Source organism: Coccinella septempunctata, chromosome 5 (assembly GCF_907165205.1).
Source record: "Coccinella septempunctata chromosome 5, icCocSept1.1, whole genome shotgun sequence".
Taxonomy (NCBI): Eukaryota; Metazoa; Arthropoda; class Insecta; order Coleoptera; family Coccinellidae; genus Coccinella; species Coccinella septempunctata.
Window position 1 is genome coordinate 19,825,080 of NC_058193.1, and position 17,158 is coordinate 19,842,237.

The 17,158-nt window shown below is 36.0% G+C and overlaps 2 protein-coding genes across 2 annotated transcripts in view; both read right to left on the reverse strand.

Moving 5' to 3' along the window:
* The window catches only part of LOC123312926 (girdin), a 31,214-nt gene extending 27,571 nt beyond the window's left edge, over positions 1-3,643 (reverse strand). Inside the window, exons 1-2 of the mRNA XM_044897515.1 lie at positions 3,457-3,643; positions 1,146-3,046 (exon numbers count right to left, since the gene is read on the reverse strand). Coding sequence (XP_044753450.1) covers positions 1,146-3,039 — 1,894 coding nt within the window. The 5' untranslated portion in view covers positions 3,040-3,046; positions 3,457-3,643. The remainder of the gene's footprint in view (positions 1-1,145; positions 3,047-3,456) is intronic.
* A 7,342-nt stretch (positions 3,644-10,985) lies between these two features.
* LOC123313367 (cytochrome c oxidase assembly protein COX20, mitochondrial) lies at positions 10,986-11,474 on the reverse strand. The gene is made up of 2 exons (XM_044898226.1): positions 11,433-11,474; positions 10,986-11,379 (listed from the first exon to the last, which is right to left on the reverse strand). Exons 1-2 carry the CDS (start codon positions 11,460-11,462, stop codon positions 11,068-11,070), a joined length of 342 nt encoding a protein of 113 aa, XP_044754161.1. The 5' UTR covers positions 11,463-11,474; the 3' UTR covers positions 10,986-11,067.
* Positions 11,475-17,158: the final 5,684 nt, after the last annotated feature.

Below are 17,158 nucleotides of genomic sequence, written 5' to 3' on the forward strand. Positions count from 1 at the left end.
TTAAAAAACTGGTATTCAGATTGAGAGAATTTTGCCAATTCAAAACTAAAAGTATGGTTATAAAGAGAAATCACTGTTTAGCGTCAACTACCTTAAAAATATCACTAGATTTTGAACTTTATGTTTGAGTTGCGTATGAAACCAAAGCTCGGCGCCGACGCCCGTAAACGTAAAAATCATGTTTCACTCTTTCACGTAAAACCACAGCCGACTCAACCCTGTGTTAAAAAGGGATATGGTGCAACCCTACACCTCAACTTCAGGTCTTACGTTGAAACTGCATTCGAATTACGTTAATTGGCAGTTTTCTATAACTCCAAGATCGAATTGAAATTTATGTATGGGAACCATTTTCCATTAGTTATCCACCACGTGAAAGATTCGATTAAAATTTCGGTATGAAAGGAGATAGATAAGTGAAACTTAGTATACATTCGAATAAGTAAAACGCGAAACGGTGTGAAACTCCGAAAACCATATGACACTACAAATTTGTCGACTGGGAAGGACTTCGACAGAACGCCAAGGCATCCAGTCTTACCGCGGTGATTCAGTGTGCAATGGAAACCTACATCCTCAACACCATCAAAAATGCAGGTCTAACTAAAAACCATGGTGTTCGAAAAAATGCGATGTGACATGCAAGAAAAAATAAGAGCTCACAAAATTTTCCTTCGACACTCTACACTCCAGACCAATAATGTTGATATCAATACCCAAAACAGGACCGCTGACAAAGCCGAGGAGAAGTTCAAAAAGCACATGAAAATAAAATTATGAAGTTTTCATATGGATCTTACTCCTTCTGAACAATAGCTAAAAACGTGAATTAAAACTTCACATCAAGCTCCTTCCCTCTGCTTAGAGTTGATGATATCTCCATAGTTGCCTAATTGAAGGCAAAGCGAATCTTTTTTCGATACTCCAGTGAATAATGACTCATAAATCATGTATGATTAATGAATGCTTAATAGTCGAGAGCATAATGGTTCATTAATCGCAAGTAATTTATGAATGCCATAATGCTCAAAAACCCCATAAGTTATGATCACTTCATGCAATAAATTATGAGCACTTTATGAATCAATTATACGGAAAGAAATTTTCATTGTTGGTTGCAGAAAAAATCAAAATCAATTACTCACTAGAATTAAACAGGCTGACGTCTTTAGATGGAGAACCATCGTTTCTTCTTTTCGCTCCAGAGGCACAGAACAATGACAAGTTATGTTCAGCATTCTCCATTGATTCATCTAAAGTATTACCAGGAACAGCCTCACTAATATTCACCTGCTCTTTACTCCTTAACATAGAAATCTCTGAATTCAAGGCCTCGATTTCCACAGTCATTTCATCACTCTGGTCTCTCAATTGACCATTTTCAATCTCTAAGCGATTCAACTTTTCTAACAACGGCTTTATATTTTCATGATCCAGTTCGTTATATTTCCGACATTCATTCTCCAAAATGATAACTTGCTCTTGCAGCATCTCTTTTGCTTCATGCAAGTCTGCTATTTTACAACTCATCTGACTGTTTTCCGTTTCTACTGTAGATAAGTATTTTTTGGCAGTTGAAAGATCATTTCTCAATTTGGAGGACTCTTGTTCGAGATTGGAAATTTTCTGCTCTAATGAATAATTGAATTCTCTCAATTCTTCTTTTTCTTCTGAAAACTTTTTAGATAAATTCTTCAAAATCTCACTGTGTCTTTGTTCCAGTAATTTTACTTGATTTCTTGTACTCTCCTGGATTTTCTGATGATGATCATCCACATCTTGAGCAAGTAAGGTAGCTCTATGATTAGCTTCAACAACATCATTCCTAAGCTTATCTTTTTCTTCATTCAACTGATCCAAAATGTGTTTCAAGCACTTTATTTCAGATTGATATAGCGTTAGATTGGCCTGAAGAAGTGAGATATGTGGATTACTACAGTTTGTTTCAGTTGATTCATGAATTGCTTTCAGTCCACTGTCCAAAACAGAAGCCAGCTCGGCTATTTTTATTTGCCTCGAGTTGAAACCTAATTCATGCAACAATTCTTTAGGTGCAGTAATGCCAACAGATTCCCACATATCAATTATTGTATCCGAATTTATTATTCCATTTCCATCTGGACCCAATGAAATGTACTGGAATGTTTGGGAGTCTGGAAACGAGCTACTTGCTGAAATAATGGAATGATGATTTTGTATAATTGATTCCGAGTTGTTGAGTACATCTGCCCAAGTATCATCATGTTTTAATGCTTCCAATAACTCTTGAAAACTGATTTTTTGATTATAATCCAAGCTTGACTTTTGGGACAGTTGCCTTATAACTGCACTAGCCAAATTATGGAGACCTATTGCATCACAAACTAAAATTAATTCCGACTGATTCAAATATCCATCTTTTCCTACTCCTAGGTTCTTCCAGGCCTTCCTCAGCATTTCTTCGGTATAAATAGGTTCATTCTCATCTGAGAATGAATCAGAATTCAAAAAATCATTTTGAAATGGATTACAATCTTCACGAGATGGTAAAGAGGTACATCTTTTGAGTTTAAAATTTGTTTTTCTTTTTTTAGAATGGGAAACCTCAGAGTTTGACCTCTGAACTGTACTTTCTTTATTTCCTTTCATACCTGTATTCAAATAATTTAAATCATTCTGTTCATCAGAAGTAAGATCAGTTTTAGGACGAGATCTTCTTCCATACTTTTTTGAGCCATAGATGTATTTTGGGGAAACCTCCCTTTCAGGAGAACCTTTACATTCATTCTCAACGGTTTGTTCACTGGTGCTATGATTATTTTGCATGTTGCCTAAAAGTGTCAACAACGCATCCTTGAATTCCAGAAATTTCACCCGAGATTTGGATGGTTCCTTAAGGAGATTACTTATGAGTTCTGTGCCTTGTTCTTGTAATTGTAATGTTTGACATAGTTCTTTTAACCCCTGCTCATCTAAGCTTCCAACATTATCATAATCATATCCATTAAAAACTGCAAGGAGCTGTTGTTCATAGGGGTCCAACCCCACTGGGTCCATCATTTTGGTTCTGGAAAAAAAAATAATATTACGAGCTTATGGATTGAATCTTTTTGAAAATTTTTTTCACTCCATTATTTGCTGCCAAAAACAAAATGATTATCACAGCACGTAAGTTCATAAAAATATATATCATATATTTCAAATACATTCTAATGAATCAGAATACCCCTAAATTTACTTCAATAATATGTATTAGCACAAATTGTACTAACACTGGATAAAATAGTGAAAGAAATATAACAAGAATATCCATCCATAATAATATTATCATTATCTGTGGAATTCTTGATAAACCATACAATACAGTTAGGATTTACCAATTTATTCTGAACGCAAACAAGATATCTTTCTTGATATAAGTATAATAATGAAGCAAAACATGCCATACATGAAGATAAACATTAAAGAAAAACTTACAGAGGATGTTCGAAGTTGAGGCTACATCAACAAAAATCTAATTCTCATTCACTTCTACCAGCCCATGATAATTCTCACGTAAACAACTCAACTTTTCCGTACAATAAGCACCAAAACATTAGTTCTAGTTCACCAAAATAATTCTTGCTAAAAAAATTTTCAACTAACGTCACGATGAGGAAACACCTGTCACAGAACACAAACAGCTGTCATTACCACAGAACTACTCTGTAATCTGTGCCACAGAACATCAAATATTGCTGTCAATCATAGACAATCATATGTTCTGGTCAGTTTTTTTTTATTGATCTGAGTGGAGAGCAAAGATATTAATGTAATGTAATATCTTTGGTAGAGAGAAGCAGAACGTTCGCTGCTTGCAGACGACAGATTATTTATCCCCTAACATCATTGAACTCAATAGAGAGTATTTAGGCTAGCCTAAAATATGTACCAATAGGTAGTTCATGTGTTTGCCAATAGACGCGCTGGCGATCACGGGGGAACAAAATATGAAATTGCGAAAAAGAACGTGCGGGGGTTTTGAATAGAACTTGGATGCGACGCCCCGCCGCGATCGCCGAAGCAAAGAATCTAAAAGAAATTTATTTTTTTATAAATAGAAATGAAAAATATGAGGAATCGAATACCGTAGGTTTACTCTCAATCTGCGGAAACTTCTAAACTAGTTCAGTAGCTATTTTTTGAAATCTTCGTGCACTAAATTATGACATTTGGATGTTTTCTTACTGTGATTCTTGTTTATATAATTCTAATGTTGTCCTCAATAAATTGGGGTTTAAGTTAATTTTTTGGAAGAAATTTGAATAATTGATCCATTTTGGATAAAAATGAAACTGAATCATTTTGAGGTTAGGTTAGGTTGGGTTAGGACATTGAAAAAACGATTTCATACATGAAAATATCATTTTTATCGATTAATTTAGGTTTAACGTTTAACGAACTAAAAGTGAAACATGCTGCTACCGGATCCTTTATCGCTGAGTGCAAATTGGAGATGACGCACGTTGTGTTTGCTGAAGTATTTACTTTTTCCTTTCTTTCGATATTGGTTTGATTGAAATATTATATCATTACAGCTCAATGTATTTCTTTACCGAAGATATGCCCTAGGAGAGGGTAATGCATCATATAGTAGTATTGCAAAATTCCTCTAACTCCAATGAACGGGTGAGCTCTCATTGAGCCCGTCATGGTTTGATTTTGCAATAACAAATTAATTTTGTTGATAATTTTTGAACCATATTTCCAGAATTGGAAAAAGGAGCAATAAAGTGATTCAATGGGCGATATCTGTTTAATAAGTAAGTACTCGTGAATTTGAATGCTATGTAAGTATATATGAACACAGCAGAGAAATGGCCGTCGATCATTTCTGTGTCATGATTGAGAATTTGGCGGTATGTGCTGGGGTGAGTTCACGCTATTTGAGGAAATGCGTGCTCTTGGGGTGATTGTTTCGTCCCACTGCTAGGGTCGGACTCATCAGGTAGGTTAATGAACCCTAGCAGCTACCTACGACAATCGCCGAAGCAGCGTAGTTTGTGCCTGCTATAAACGCCGGTTACGTCGAGGGTATAGAGTTGTGCGTCGCCGGTGGCGCCATCGTTTGGCGTATGCTGCACCCTGCACCGCAATAGACGTATAATCTACCCTGTGATCGCAACCGTCGTGCGCAGTGATGCCATCGTTTGGCTACCCTTGGTACCATCATGGTGAGATGAAGTATTCCTCTACCATGGGTACAACTACGCCGCCACAACACTCCCCCACCAGCGGCGCTGACTGGGGAAGCGATGCGATACGGTAGGCAGGGTACCGCCGTTTACGAAGATGGGAAAGGGCGTCTAGAGTAGCGTCAGAAATACCAGAGATGGGAGCGTGCATTGTGAGCGAGCTATTGTCTCAACCGGTCTGGCCTTCTGGGATACGTCGTTAAGACGGCCCTCCCTCATCACGTCGGGGTCACCACTTTGGCGGTATGTGCTGGGGTGAGTTCACGCTATTTGAGGAAATGCGTGCTCTTGGGATGATTGTTTCGTCCCACTGCTAGGGTCGGACTCATCAGGTAGGTTAATGAACCCTAGCAGCTACCTACGACAATCGCCGAAGCAGCGTAGTTTGTGCCTGCTATAAACGCCGGTTACGTCGAGGGTATAGAGTTGTGCGTCGCCGGTGGCGACATCGTTTGGCGTATGCTGCACCGCAATAGACGTATAATCTACCCTGTGATCGCAACCGTCGTGCGCAGTGATGCCATCGTTTGGCTACCCTTGGTACCATCATGGTGAGATGAAGTATTCCTCTACCATGGGTACAACTACGCCGCCACAAGAACATATTGTCCAAATAGGTGAAAATTTATTATGAATAGGGGCAGAGTTTTGGAGAGTCAGTGGGTTTGGGCATGACAGACTCTAGTACCGAACGATGTGAGGATGGTCGTGGTAGATCAGAGGGACACTGAAACACTGCAAAATGAAATAACTAAAATATGTCTTGTAATGAGAGAATGGTTTTTCAAACCTACCCCCTCATTTTAGAATAATTATTTTAGTTTTCATTTTGAAGTAATTTTGTTTTTGAATTAATTTCCCGAGAAATCTTTTCAAATTTCCAATTCAGGATTCCGACATCGTTCGGAATCGTAAACATTCCGCACCGTTTTTATTCCGTTTTCATTTCCTAAAAACGATGTCGCACCGTGTAAAACATCCTGAATTGGAAGATAACCGAGTTTTTTGTTCGCTAGCACAGATAAGGCGAAATTAAGACGCATATGTTACCGAATTTCGACTGTCAGGGCACATCTGATTTCCGCACCCCCCTTCGGGTATAAAATCAGATGTCCCCCCGCAGGTCACTTCACTTACGATTAACTTACGATTGATGCTAATTGCCTTGCTTACGTGTGACGCCAGAATTCACTGTTTGCTGCCGTTGAAGAAGTGTTTCTAGAAGAATTTTTGCGTTGGGTTTTTTTTTGGCACCGTTCCGAGTAGAATTTTATTTTATTTTTTTCTTCGTTACTTTTATTTGGTGGTTCGGGAAATTTACGAGTTCAAGTGGCCAAACCGATAGGTAAGACGACACTCCGTTTTTTTTTATATATCATTGGAACTTCAGTCTCCGTCTACATCCCTTATATACCCGAGTCTGAGTTCCACCCCTACTGTCATTAACGTACCCTGCTGGTGTGGATACCCGGGGGGTACCGAGGACACTTTGGAGTGGCGCACCCTTTCCTCATTTCCCGTCTTTTACCTCGTTCCTGTGTTCACCCCTACGGTTAGGGAGGCATTCTGCTGATGTGGATACCCGGGGAGTGCCGAACGAGCCTAAGGGTGAGCCGTCGTGACTCTGTGTTGTAATTTTTCATCCCCTAACCTGGCTGAAGTCCGATATCTTTCCGTTAAGTGTGCGTCTTAGGTTCTGGCTGGCGAACAAGTCCGTAAACCCCCGTATAACTTTCGAGATCGGATCCCGTTTCATTCCGTCCGTTTTGCCCTGTAAATTCACTGATTTCGAGTCTTTCACTGTACGAATTTTATAATAGTGCCATTTGTGTTTTCTTGTAAGAGTCGACAAATATAATTTGTGTGCGTTGATTTTGAATTTCACTGGTTGTCGCTAACACGCCAGACACCAAGGAACCTTGTCTTCGGCTAGTAGCTACCAGGGTAGGTTTGCTCGAGTACACCGAGGAAAACCCGTTACAGTCTCTCCAGGTACCGAGATCCACACCGATTCATGGAGAGCATATAATTATAATATATATAGTCTATTCAAGAATGATTGACATCCCAGTAGGTCTTGAAAGTCCAGACGCAGCTTACTATCCGGTCACAAAATATATTCAATAATTTCTATAGTTTCAATCACAGAACTGGAATATATAAATATAACGTAGAATAATATTTGAAAAGAAGAAATATTGAAATTCTGAGCATATTCATCAGCATTCAAAATTGATACAATTATTTTTTCAATTTGTGAGATTGAATTAACAACATAAAAAGCAGTACAAAATTCAAATTATCGTCGGTCAGTGCCATAGACCTAATAAAATATAAATGTATTATTAGGTCTATGGTCAGTGCATAGATCACTCTTTATTCAAAATACCAACCTAAATTCCGCAACACAAAATCTCAACTAAAGGGTTATTACCAACTTAAATTCAATTTTCCATAGCCACCCGAGATGTCAATCATTCTTGAATGGACTATATATACATATATGTATATATCATATATGTATATATGTTACCGGCAATGTGTATAATCCGGCATTCTATACAATGTATAATAGGGCATTCTATAGAATGCCTGAAAAGGTCAGGCAATGTATGAAATATTATTCATTTCATACATTGCCTGGGTAAAATCTCATTGATGAGGAAAGATGTTGCGAATTCATTGAAATGGCGGTCGATTAACGGAGTGTCTCTGATGTTCATTAAAAAAAAAAGAAAATATTAAACATATCATCTAGGATCTGAAAACTTAGTAATTTTTCAGCTCGCGTCGCATGTTAATAATGTGTTTCCGCCTTTAGCCGAACTTTAATTTTTTTAAGGCAAACTTTTATTGAATTTGTTATTTATTATTTATGAATTGGAAGAAATCTTATGTCAGTAGATTCTGCGTATAAAAATGTCTAATGGGTTCAAGTTTCAAATCTGTAAGTTCAAAGACAAAAAAGTTATAAGAACTTTTCGAAATCGTCAAAATCTCATTTTTTGCTAATACATATTTCAAAAACGATGAATCGTAGGAGGATACGATTCTCACCATTCTTTGTTTCTATGAAAAAGAGGTAGGAAATGTATCATCCGTTTTCTTTTATAGCTCTTTTATTCCTAGTTCTCGAGATCCCCTCAGTAGACAACGAATTGTGCCCACCCTGTACATACCCATTCTGATAAGATAATGAATTCAGACCTGAATCATTTCATTTCACACATTCCCGGCAGATCAGCAGGCATTCTATATAATACCTAGGAATCGTATATAATGCCTAGGTAAAGTATGAAATGGACAAAAGCATTCGTATTATTTCATACATTGCCTAGAAGACCCAGGCATTCCAAACATTGCCTAGGCATTGTAAAGAATGCCGGAATTATACACATTTCCGGTAACATACCTATACATAAAAGGGTAAACCACAGCGACCCAGAACATAGGTTTGTTGGTAAGTTCACACATCTGCAATTTGAATAAAGGCGGAAACACATTATTAACACGCGACGCGACCCGATGAAACGTGATGCGTGTTGAGTCGAATCAAATGTATTGTTTTCCATAGACGAGAATCATACTATGAACACCCGATGCGACGCCACGCGCGTACAATTTACGCGTCAGCTCGCGTCGCGTGATAATAATGTGTTTCCGCCTTTATTCAAATTGCAGATGTGTGAATTTACCAACAAACCTATGTTCTGGGTCGCTGTGGTGTATTGATGTATAGGTGTTTAGTTTGAAAATCTAGTATATTTTGTCGGAGACCTACAGGACCTACACTCTAAGCAGAATCATTCATTGATAATTTCAATATTTCAGCTGAAGATAGTACTGAAAAAAATTGAGGCCACTTGGAGACCAACAAAGGATTATTTATGGTCAAGGAGCAGGTTTTATGATGATCACCTCATCACTTCGACGATCGCCTCTGTGAATATTTATGGCGAAGGCATTGCCATAAAATAAACAAAGACCTGTTTCAATTGTTGTTGGAAGCCATCCAGGCTGCTTACCCAATAAACAGGCCAAGCAATGAAAACTAAATCGTCTTTTGAGACGAGGCTCTAGTGATAGCTCATAGAGTTTTTAAGAGTCTGGAGAATAAACTAACAACCTTCACATGGTATTCTCTTGGCAACGTTCAATTGATGAATGGCAAATGTTAAGGTGCGATTACACGGGAACACTGCACTGTGCGGCACTGTGGCGCACATTGTACGGCACTGAAGTTCATTGCAGTGGACTCGCCCACATGAACAGCAACAAGAAGTGCGCGAACTTTTCAAGAGAGTCTAAAAACATCTCAGTGCCAACCTTACTCCGTTCTAGTTACAAAACTTAAGAAAACTATTTCATGGCCAACCGGGTGCTTTTATGAAAGTGAATGGAGTATTCATATTTTAATATTGTAAAAAGCAATATATTATTATTATATTATTTATATAAATTTTACATATGGAGTTACCAAACACAATTTCAAGAATTTTTTGTCTAAGAATTAATAATTTATTATCAAAACCCCATAAAAAAGTACAGCATTAATTCTGACAGAATATTTTGCCCTCGTGAAATAAATAAAAAAATCTTGAGTATAAATTCAGATTCATTTAACCCCTTCTATTTGCATGCAATATACAAGTGTTTTGTTATGCAAATCAAACTGCAATTGATTGATCAAAAACTGAAAGTTACTATATAAGTTAAAAACATTGATGAGATTGATGAGAGCAATACGTCATTAATGGGGCGCCCATTTCTGACTGCTCAAGTCATGTTGATTTGGGGGTCGTCGTGACTGAGAGTCTGAGTTGGTCTGACCACATTCATAACACCTGTACCAAGGCTTCTAGAATGCTGTATCTCCTAGAAAGAGTATTTGGAAAGTGCAACATCAGTACTTGTCGCTCTCTCTATGTAACATACATTCGACCACTAATTGAGTATGCCGGTCCTGTTTGGGACACGAGATTGGTTGGTGACAGGACCTCTTTGGAGAACATACAAAGGCGAGCAACTAGGATGGCTTTTGGTTTCCAGCGACCTAGTTACGATGATCGGCTCCGTATGATGAACTTGCCACGCTTTGAAGATAGACGATCGAGGGGAGATCTCATAATAACATATAGAGCACTACGAGGAATGTTTGGGGTGGATCTCTCTCATCTGTATATTCCCAATACAAGTCAACGGCTTCGTGGTCACGACTTTAAATTGTACTGTGAAAGTTTTCATCATGCGGAGAGAGAAAATTTCCTCCCTAATCGGGTTTTTCATTCTTGGAATCGGCTTCCATCTGAGGTAGTGAATAGTGTGAGTGTTAATTCATTTAAGAACGGTTTGGACCGATTGTCGTCAGATAGGAGTTACTGAAAGGTTGCACTGTGTATGTCTTTCATATTATTTTTGTTTTTTTTTGAGCCTTATAGATTTTCTTGGCTCTTGATTCGAATAAATAATAATAATAATAATAATAATAATCTATGTATGGAAAATATGACCTCCAATCCAGTTTCAAAGATATCTCACATGTCTAGTCTTCCATCTACCTCGGTAGCATTCAGAAACTCATTCTAGGTAAGGTCTGATTACTTGAAACATTCATAAGCATACATTTTCTTCAGTGGAGTATGAGTCATACACATAATCAACACTCAGACTCAGAGAAAGTTTGTGAACACAACCCTATACATGGGAATGTTGCAGAAGAAACAGTACGTGAAGTTTAATGAGAGGATGAACAATATAAATAAAAGATATTTATAAAATAAATATTTTATACTTAGTCTATCCATTCAACTCTGTAGCAATGATATAACAATTACTTCTATTTATGCAGTTCCAACTATACGTCTACTTTTTCACCAGCTTCTATTTTTCGTTGCATTTCTGTGCCTTCATATAAGTTAGCTAAAGCAAGTGCTTCTTGCATTCTCATCATTTCAAATTTGGTTTTCGAATAAGTGTACCTACACTGTGTCCAATAACCCAGAGATATCAATGTGAAACAGGCCATGGCTACATCACATGAAGCCTTCACTCGACTAGTAAACATGAAGTAACCAAGACCACAACCTATGCCCCCCCAAATTCCGCTCAACATAGTACTTCGAAAGCAAGGAATTTTTGAAACATCTCTTCCAAACAACATAAGAGACTGAAATAGAAATATTGATAATATCGAGGAGATTGTTTGCAGGAAATATTTACCCTATCCACTGGCTTCTCATCTTCGGACATTATGAGATCAGTAATTGGCTGGACTTTACTTTACGGACAGTGATCGATTTTGTTCGTAATTTTTTTATAGATGCAGTTTTTCATGAGGAATCGTTTGGTACTAGTCTCAACTCCGGCAAGCTCGTAGTTTAGGAGATATTAATTTTTGAAAATTGCATTTTCCCCATATAATTTGACAAGTTCGATGGATTTTTCTAGGTTATATCCGTCAAAACCACAGAATATCAATAGTTTTTTGTGTTGTTTCTATGGTTAATATAATTTCAGGAAACTTTTTATTTGAACGGTATAATTTCGCGAAAAATATTTGGATGGAAATAAAAATGAACTAAACATTATTTATCAATCTTCCAATTTATTGAAACTGAAAGATTTTAAGGTTAGGTTAGGTTAGTTTAGGTTAGGACAAATTTTTGAATTTTTTCAATTTTAACGATATAATTTTGCGAAAAATGTGCGAACTGAAATAAAACTGAATAATTTCAAGGTTAGGTTAGGTTAGATTGAGTTAGGATAGTGAAAAAATAATTTCTCACATGAAAATTCGATATAATTTTGCGAAAAATGTGCGAACTGAAATAAAACTGAATAATTTCAAGGTTAGGTTAGGTTAGATTGAGTTAGGACAGTGAAAAAATAATTTCTCACATGAAAATTCAATTTGCAGATATGCAGTAATGAAATGAGTAAACAATTCTATCGAAAGAATCATGAACTAAAACTTTCAAATTTACAGTTTGCTAAGATATAAATTCGTATCAATTGATTTTCTTTCACCTACTGCAGCAAAAAAATTGTTAATAAAATCGGAGGTGAACCTTCATGTCTTAGAATGACTCGATTTTCTTTCCATTATTTGAAATTCGAATTTCCTAAAATTTGAATTATAGAAACCATAGAAACAACACAAAAAACTATTGATATTCTGTGGTTTTGACGGATATAACCTACAAAAATCCATCGAACTTGTCAAAATATATGGGAAAAATGCAATTTTCAAAAATTAATATCTCCTAAACTACGAGCTTGCCGGAGTTGAGACTAGTACCAAACGATTTCTTATGAAAAACTGCATCTATGAAAAAATTACGAACAAAATCGATCACTGTCCGTAAAGTAAAGTTCTACCTAACATATTATAAGTCTATGGTTTACACATAGACATATACATAAGTCTATGGCAGAGACATTGAACTCTATGGGAACCATAGAGTTCAATGGGCAGAGATATCTATCTGGTCTACATTGAACTTTCTTTAGTTCAATGCTGGTCTATGGTTGTCTATGATGGCAATCACAGAACACTAATATAAGAACATCATTGAACTCTAAAAGAACTGGAAGGGTTTCTTAGGTACCGAAATACGACGAAAAGTGTGTCCAGCTGAGACGGAAGATGTAGTGCAACCCATCTCTTTCTAATGGTTCGGCAACCAATCGAATAACCGCATCAGACGTCGGACGCAAGGAGATATATATCTCCTTGGTCGGACGCACGTCGTCTCACTTCAACGCCCCTAGTTGTTTTTGTTTACATCGTTATAAACCAATTGACAGAGCGCAGAGAGAAATAGATTGCTCTACATCTTCCCTTTCAGTCTTCCTCATCTACATCTTCCCTTTCAGTCTTCCTCAGTTTGCCTGCATCGAGATGCCATTCCAGTTCTTATAGAGTTCAATGAAGAACATTGAACCAAAGATTATAGAGAACTCTATATATAATCTTTGCATTGAACTAAAGTCTTTCTTTAGTTCAATGTATGAAGCCTAGAGAAGTGCAAACGTGGTTCAAAACCAGTGCAACACGATGACATTTCATTGGCCGCCATTTCGGTAGGTTCGAAGAAAGATATTGGCGGGAAATTTGAATTCGCAGGTATATTTTATTAGGTTATATTATTTTCAATTTGAATGTTTTTGTTATGGGGATAAGTAAAACTGCAAGATTAACCGAAAGTAGTGAATTTATTGAATTTCATTCACATCATGAATAGAAAAGAATTATAACAATGATAATGACCGAAATATATACAGGAAAATGATTCAGGTTCCAAGGAATTTTCAGAATGGGACATTAAAATGGAATTTTTTAGGGTAGATATCAAATAATTGTTTAAGTACATGATAAATATTCCAAGAAGACAAGTGTAAGCCTACTATACGAAACTATCATATTTTGGGCAGAGTTACGAAAAAACCTACCAACCCCAATGAAACAGATTCAGATGAACAGAATAATCTTCACAATTTCAAACCGAGTCATAAAAAAAAACTTAAGTTGAATTATTACAAGTATAATAAAATAAAAAATTTATTAGGTGGATTTCTTCTGATTCAATTGAATATTATTTCAAAATGGGATGTGGCTTGTCGATGGTTGTTTTGATTAGCAGTTGAGTATTGCTTATTTCCACGTATTCTGAAACCACCTCTAGTTTATTCTTACAATGTACTTCTCATATTTTGTTGGCTGCTAAGTTTTTGTATAAGCTCGACTAATTAGTCAAAGCCAATGATCACAACAAATTCAAACAGAATAGTCAAATTTCAAAAGTTACATGGGCCACCATTTTTATATACTCTATATACATAAGATATACATATTCACATTGAAAAAATAACAGGTTTCGAATGGAATATACTGAACCATATCACTTTTTTTATCACAAAATCGTTATGTAGTAGGGAAGTAATTTTTAGTTAAATAATGAAATGTGAATATTAGAACATGATTTTTGAAACGTCAACAGGTTGTCAACCAAAAGAATTAGGTTGATTTGGTTTTGACTGTCACTTCAACCGGAAATTCATGTCGGCCATATTTGGTTGTAGATTGGACCATAGAAGAGGGAGTTTCACCCCCCTGATGCACCTATATATAAATAGCTGGCGGCTGTTATAAGGATATCCGTGGGATGTCACAAAAAGAACTTCTCTGAAGTTTTTTTGATAGCATTTTCATGGACACAATAGAACATTTCCAAAGCGTTTTGCGCACACGAAATCGCTGTTTGTAAGACATTTCTGAGTTATCAATGAAGTCAAAAAGGTTTTGCTCTAAAAAAATATATTTTATACAAATCTGCATTTGAACGATCATTTATAACATGTATCAGGCCCGGATCTAGGGGGGGGCAAGCGGGGCGCTTGCCCCGGGCGTCAGCTCAAGGGGGCGCCAAAATCAACCAGAGGTTGAAATTTTTTTTTTGTTTCTCGGAAATCGGACCATAAGTTAAAAACTAATCCTTTCAGCAAAATTCTGTTCGCATATTCATAATCTACGCCCTCGATTTAGTAAATACAACAATATTAGTGGAAATCGTAGAGATCGAAAATTTTTCAAATTTTCCATACTGTATGGATTTTTTGAAAAATATTTTTAGTCTCCGATCAAAACCAAATTCGTACTGTACACTAATACGAGGGCGTAGAACACGAATATGCAAACAGATATTTTTTAAGAATTGAGTTTTCAAGTTATGGTCGTTGGAAAATCGGAAATTTTGGAACCTCGCGGAAAAAATTATAAAATCTAAACTGTTAGCGGTAGATGAACGAAGTGTGGTTTTTTCTATTCGCAAAGAACCAATCTATCACAAAAAAATCAGCATATGACAAGTGCTTTTTTTCTGGCTGCTACACCTCCTCAAAGTTGACCAATTTCTTCGAAATTTTGCACTTAAAGTGATTTATTTCTCAAAATACTGATCCTACAAAAAATTAAATTGCATATTCGTGATCTACGACCTCGAATTAATAAGTAAAATGACCCGGGTCGATATATATGTCGCTGAAAAAATTAATTTTGGTTCGGAATAATTTCGTTCGTAAAGCGCGGGTACAAACGATAGGTGAGCGAGGGTTGCAAACGACATTGTAAAAACAAACTTTTTTATTTTTCGAACGATTTCAACCCCAGTCATTCTTTCTACAAATTCGTGGTCGAAGATTACGAATAAGCAATTATACTTTTCCTAAGATGAGTACTTTGGGAAAAAATTAACTTTTAATGGAACAATGGGAAAAAAATAAAAGTCATTTTTTTCCTATTTTAGGAAAAATCTAATTGCATATGCGTAATCAACGACCTCGAATTAGTGAAAAAAATATCTCGGGTTGAAAATCGTGATGACGAATATGCAATTATATGTTTTTTAAGAACCTTAGAGGGGAGGGGGGGGCGCCATCATGAATTTTTGCCCCGGTCAGAAAAAATCGTAGATCCGGGCCTGACATGTATTGGCATCAAATCATTGTTAGAAATCCCATCCCAAACGTTTACACTGAAAGGTTGCTGACATCGTCTTTGTCTAATGGCATATGGATTCCGCAGTGCCCATACATGCTCATTCAGCTCATTATAGTTATTGTTGATACCATCCTCAGTGAAACAAGTGTCAAATGAATAATTAAAATAACGTCAATTACCATATCAAACGATATTTTCTGTCGGCCGACTTAATCAAAACATGAAAAAAAAAGAATTTAAATGCTTGTAACTCCTAAACGAAAACGAATCGGACCTATGTTCATAGGAAAAAAAATCGTCATTAGAAGCACATCTACCTTCTGTCAAAGTTTGTCATATAAAGAGCTTGTAGAACACCCTGTATAACAATAAAAATATTTTAATGCTGATACCCCAACAGGTACAAAAAAATACATTTAACATAAAAATTCCAATAACAAAAAACAAATTGATTAATATTATAAGTACAGAGAGGGAGAAAAACAAAAAAAAGAAATCTATTACATTCAATATAAAAAACAAATACAAGAAGCAAACTGATAAGTACAGATAGGAAAAATAAATGAAACAGAAAAGAAATATCACATTCAACATGAAAAAAACAGAAATAAATAAAATAGAAAACAAACTGATTATCATATTACACATGTTACAGAAAGGTAAAATGATTCTTTTATTATCTCTCTCCTCTGACTAATATACCTAAACTTAACCATTCTTTGGCACAGAATTCGAATTCTACCCTAGTGATTTGGTATATTTTATGGACCACATCTACGAAATAAAGACAACTCAAACAATAATTCACAAAATATATGATTGTTAAGATAATTTTTTTCAATTAAAATAACAAAGAAAATTGCTGCATAAAAAGATCTGGAAGATTTGAGTTGTATACCTACCTATATATAGCTCCTGATTGGTATAGCTCCAGGTTGATTTACGAAATTTGATTTTATTTATTTGTACTGGGTATTCCATATAAAGGAGTTTTTAAAAATAAGCACTTTTCGGGGACAGTTTCAATTATTTTATGATTCACTAATGATGAATATTTATTATCATCATCGGAAGAGATGATGATATTGGGAAAAATATTTTGGGAATTACCAACGGTAGAAATAGATTATCGAAAATACATATAATTATTGAAGAAATAACTTTATGAAATTTAAAGCCATATCATCGAGGATTTCAACATATGTTGAATAGAAATTATTAAGGTCGCAGTGGAACGAAACTCCCTTACCAAACTATTCTTTCTCGTAAAAGTTTAGGTTTGTAAAAAATTTCGCAAAAGCAGTTTTAGATTTTCCAAACTGTGCAACATGGAGACATGCTCCAAAACAGTTTTCATGAATATATTCCAACTGTACACCAAGAAATTGTTCCAAACGAAATTCTGAAGCAACCGCCTGTCAGAATTTTATGACAAGATAGGCTAATC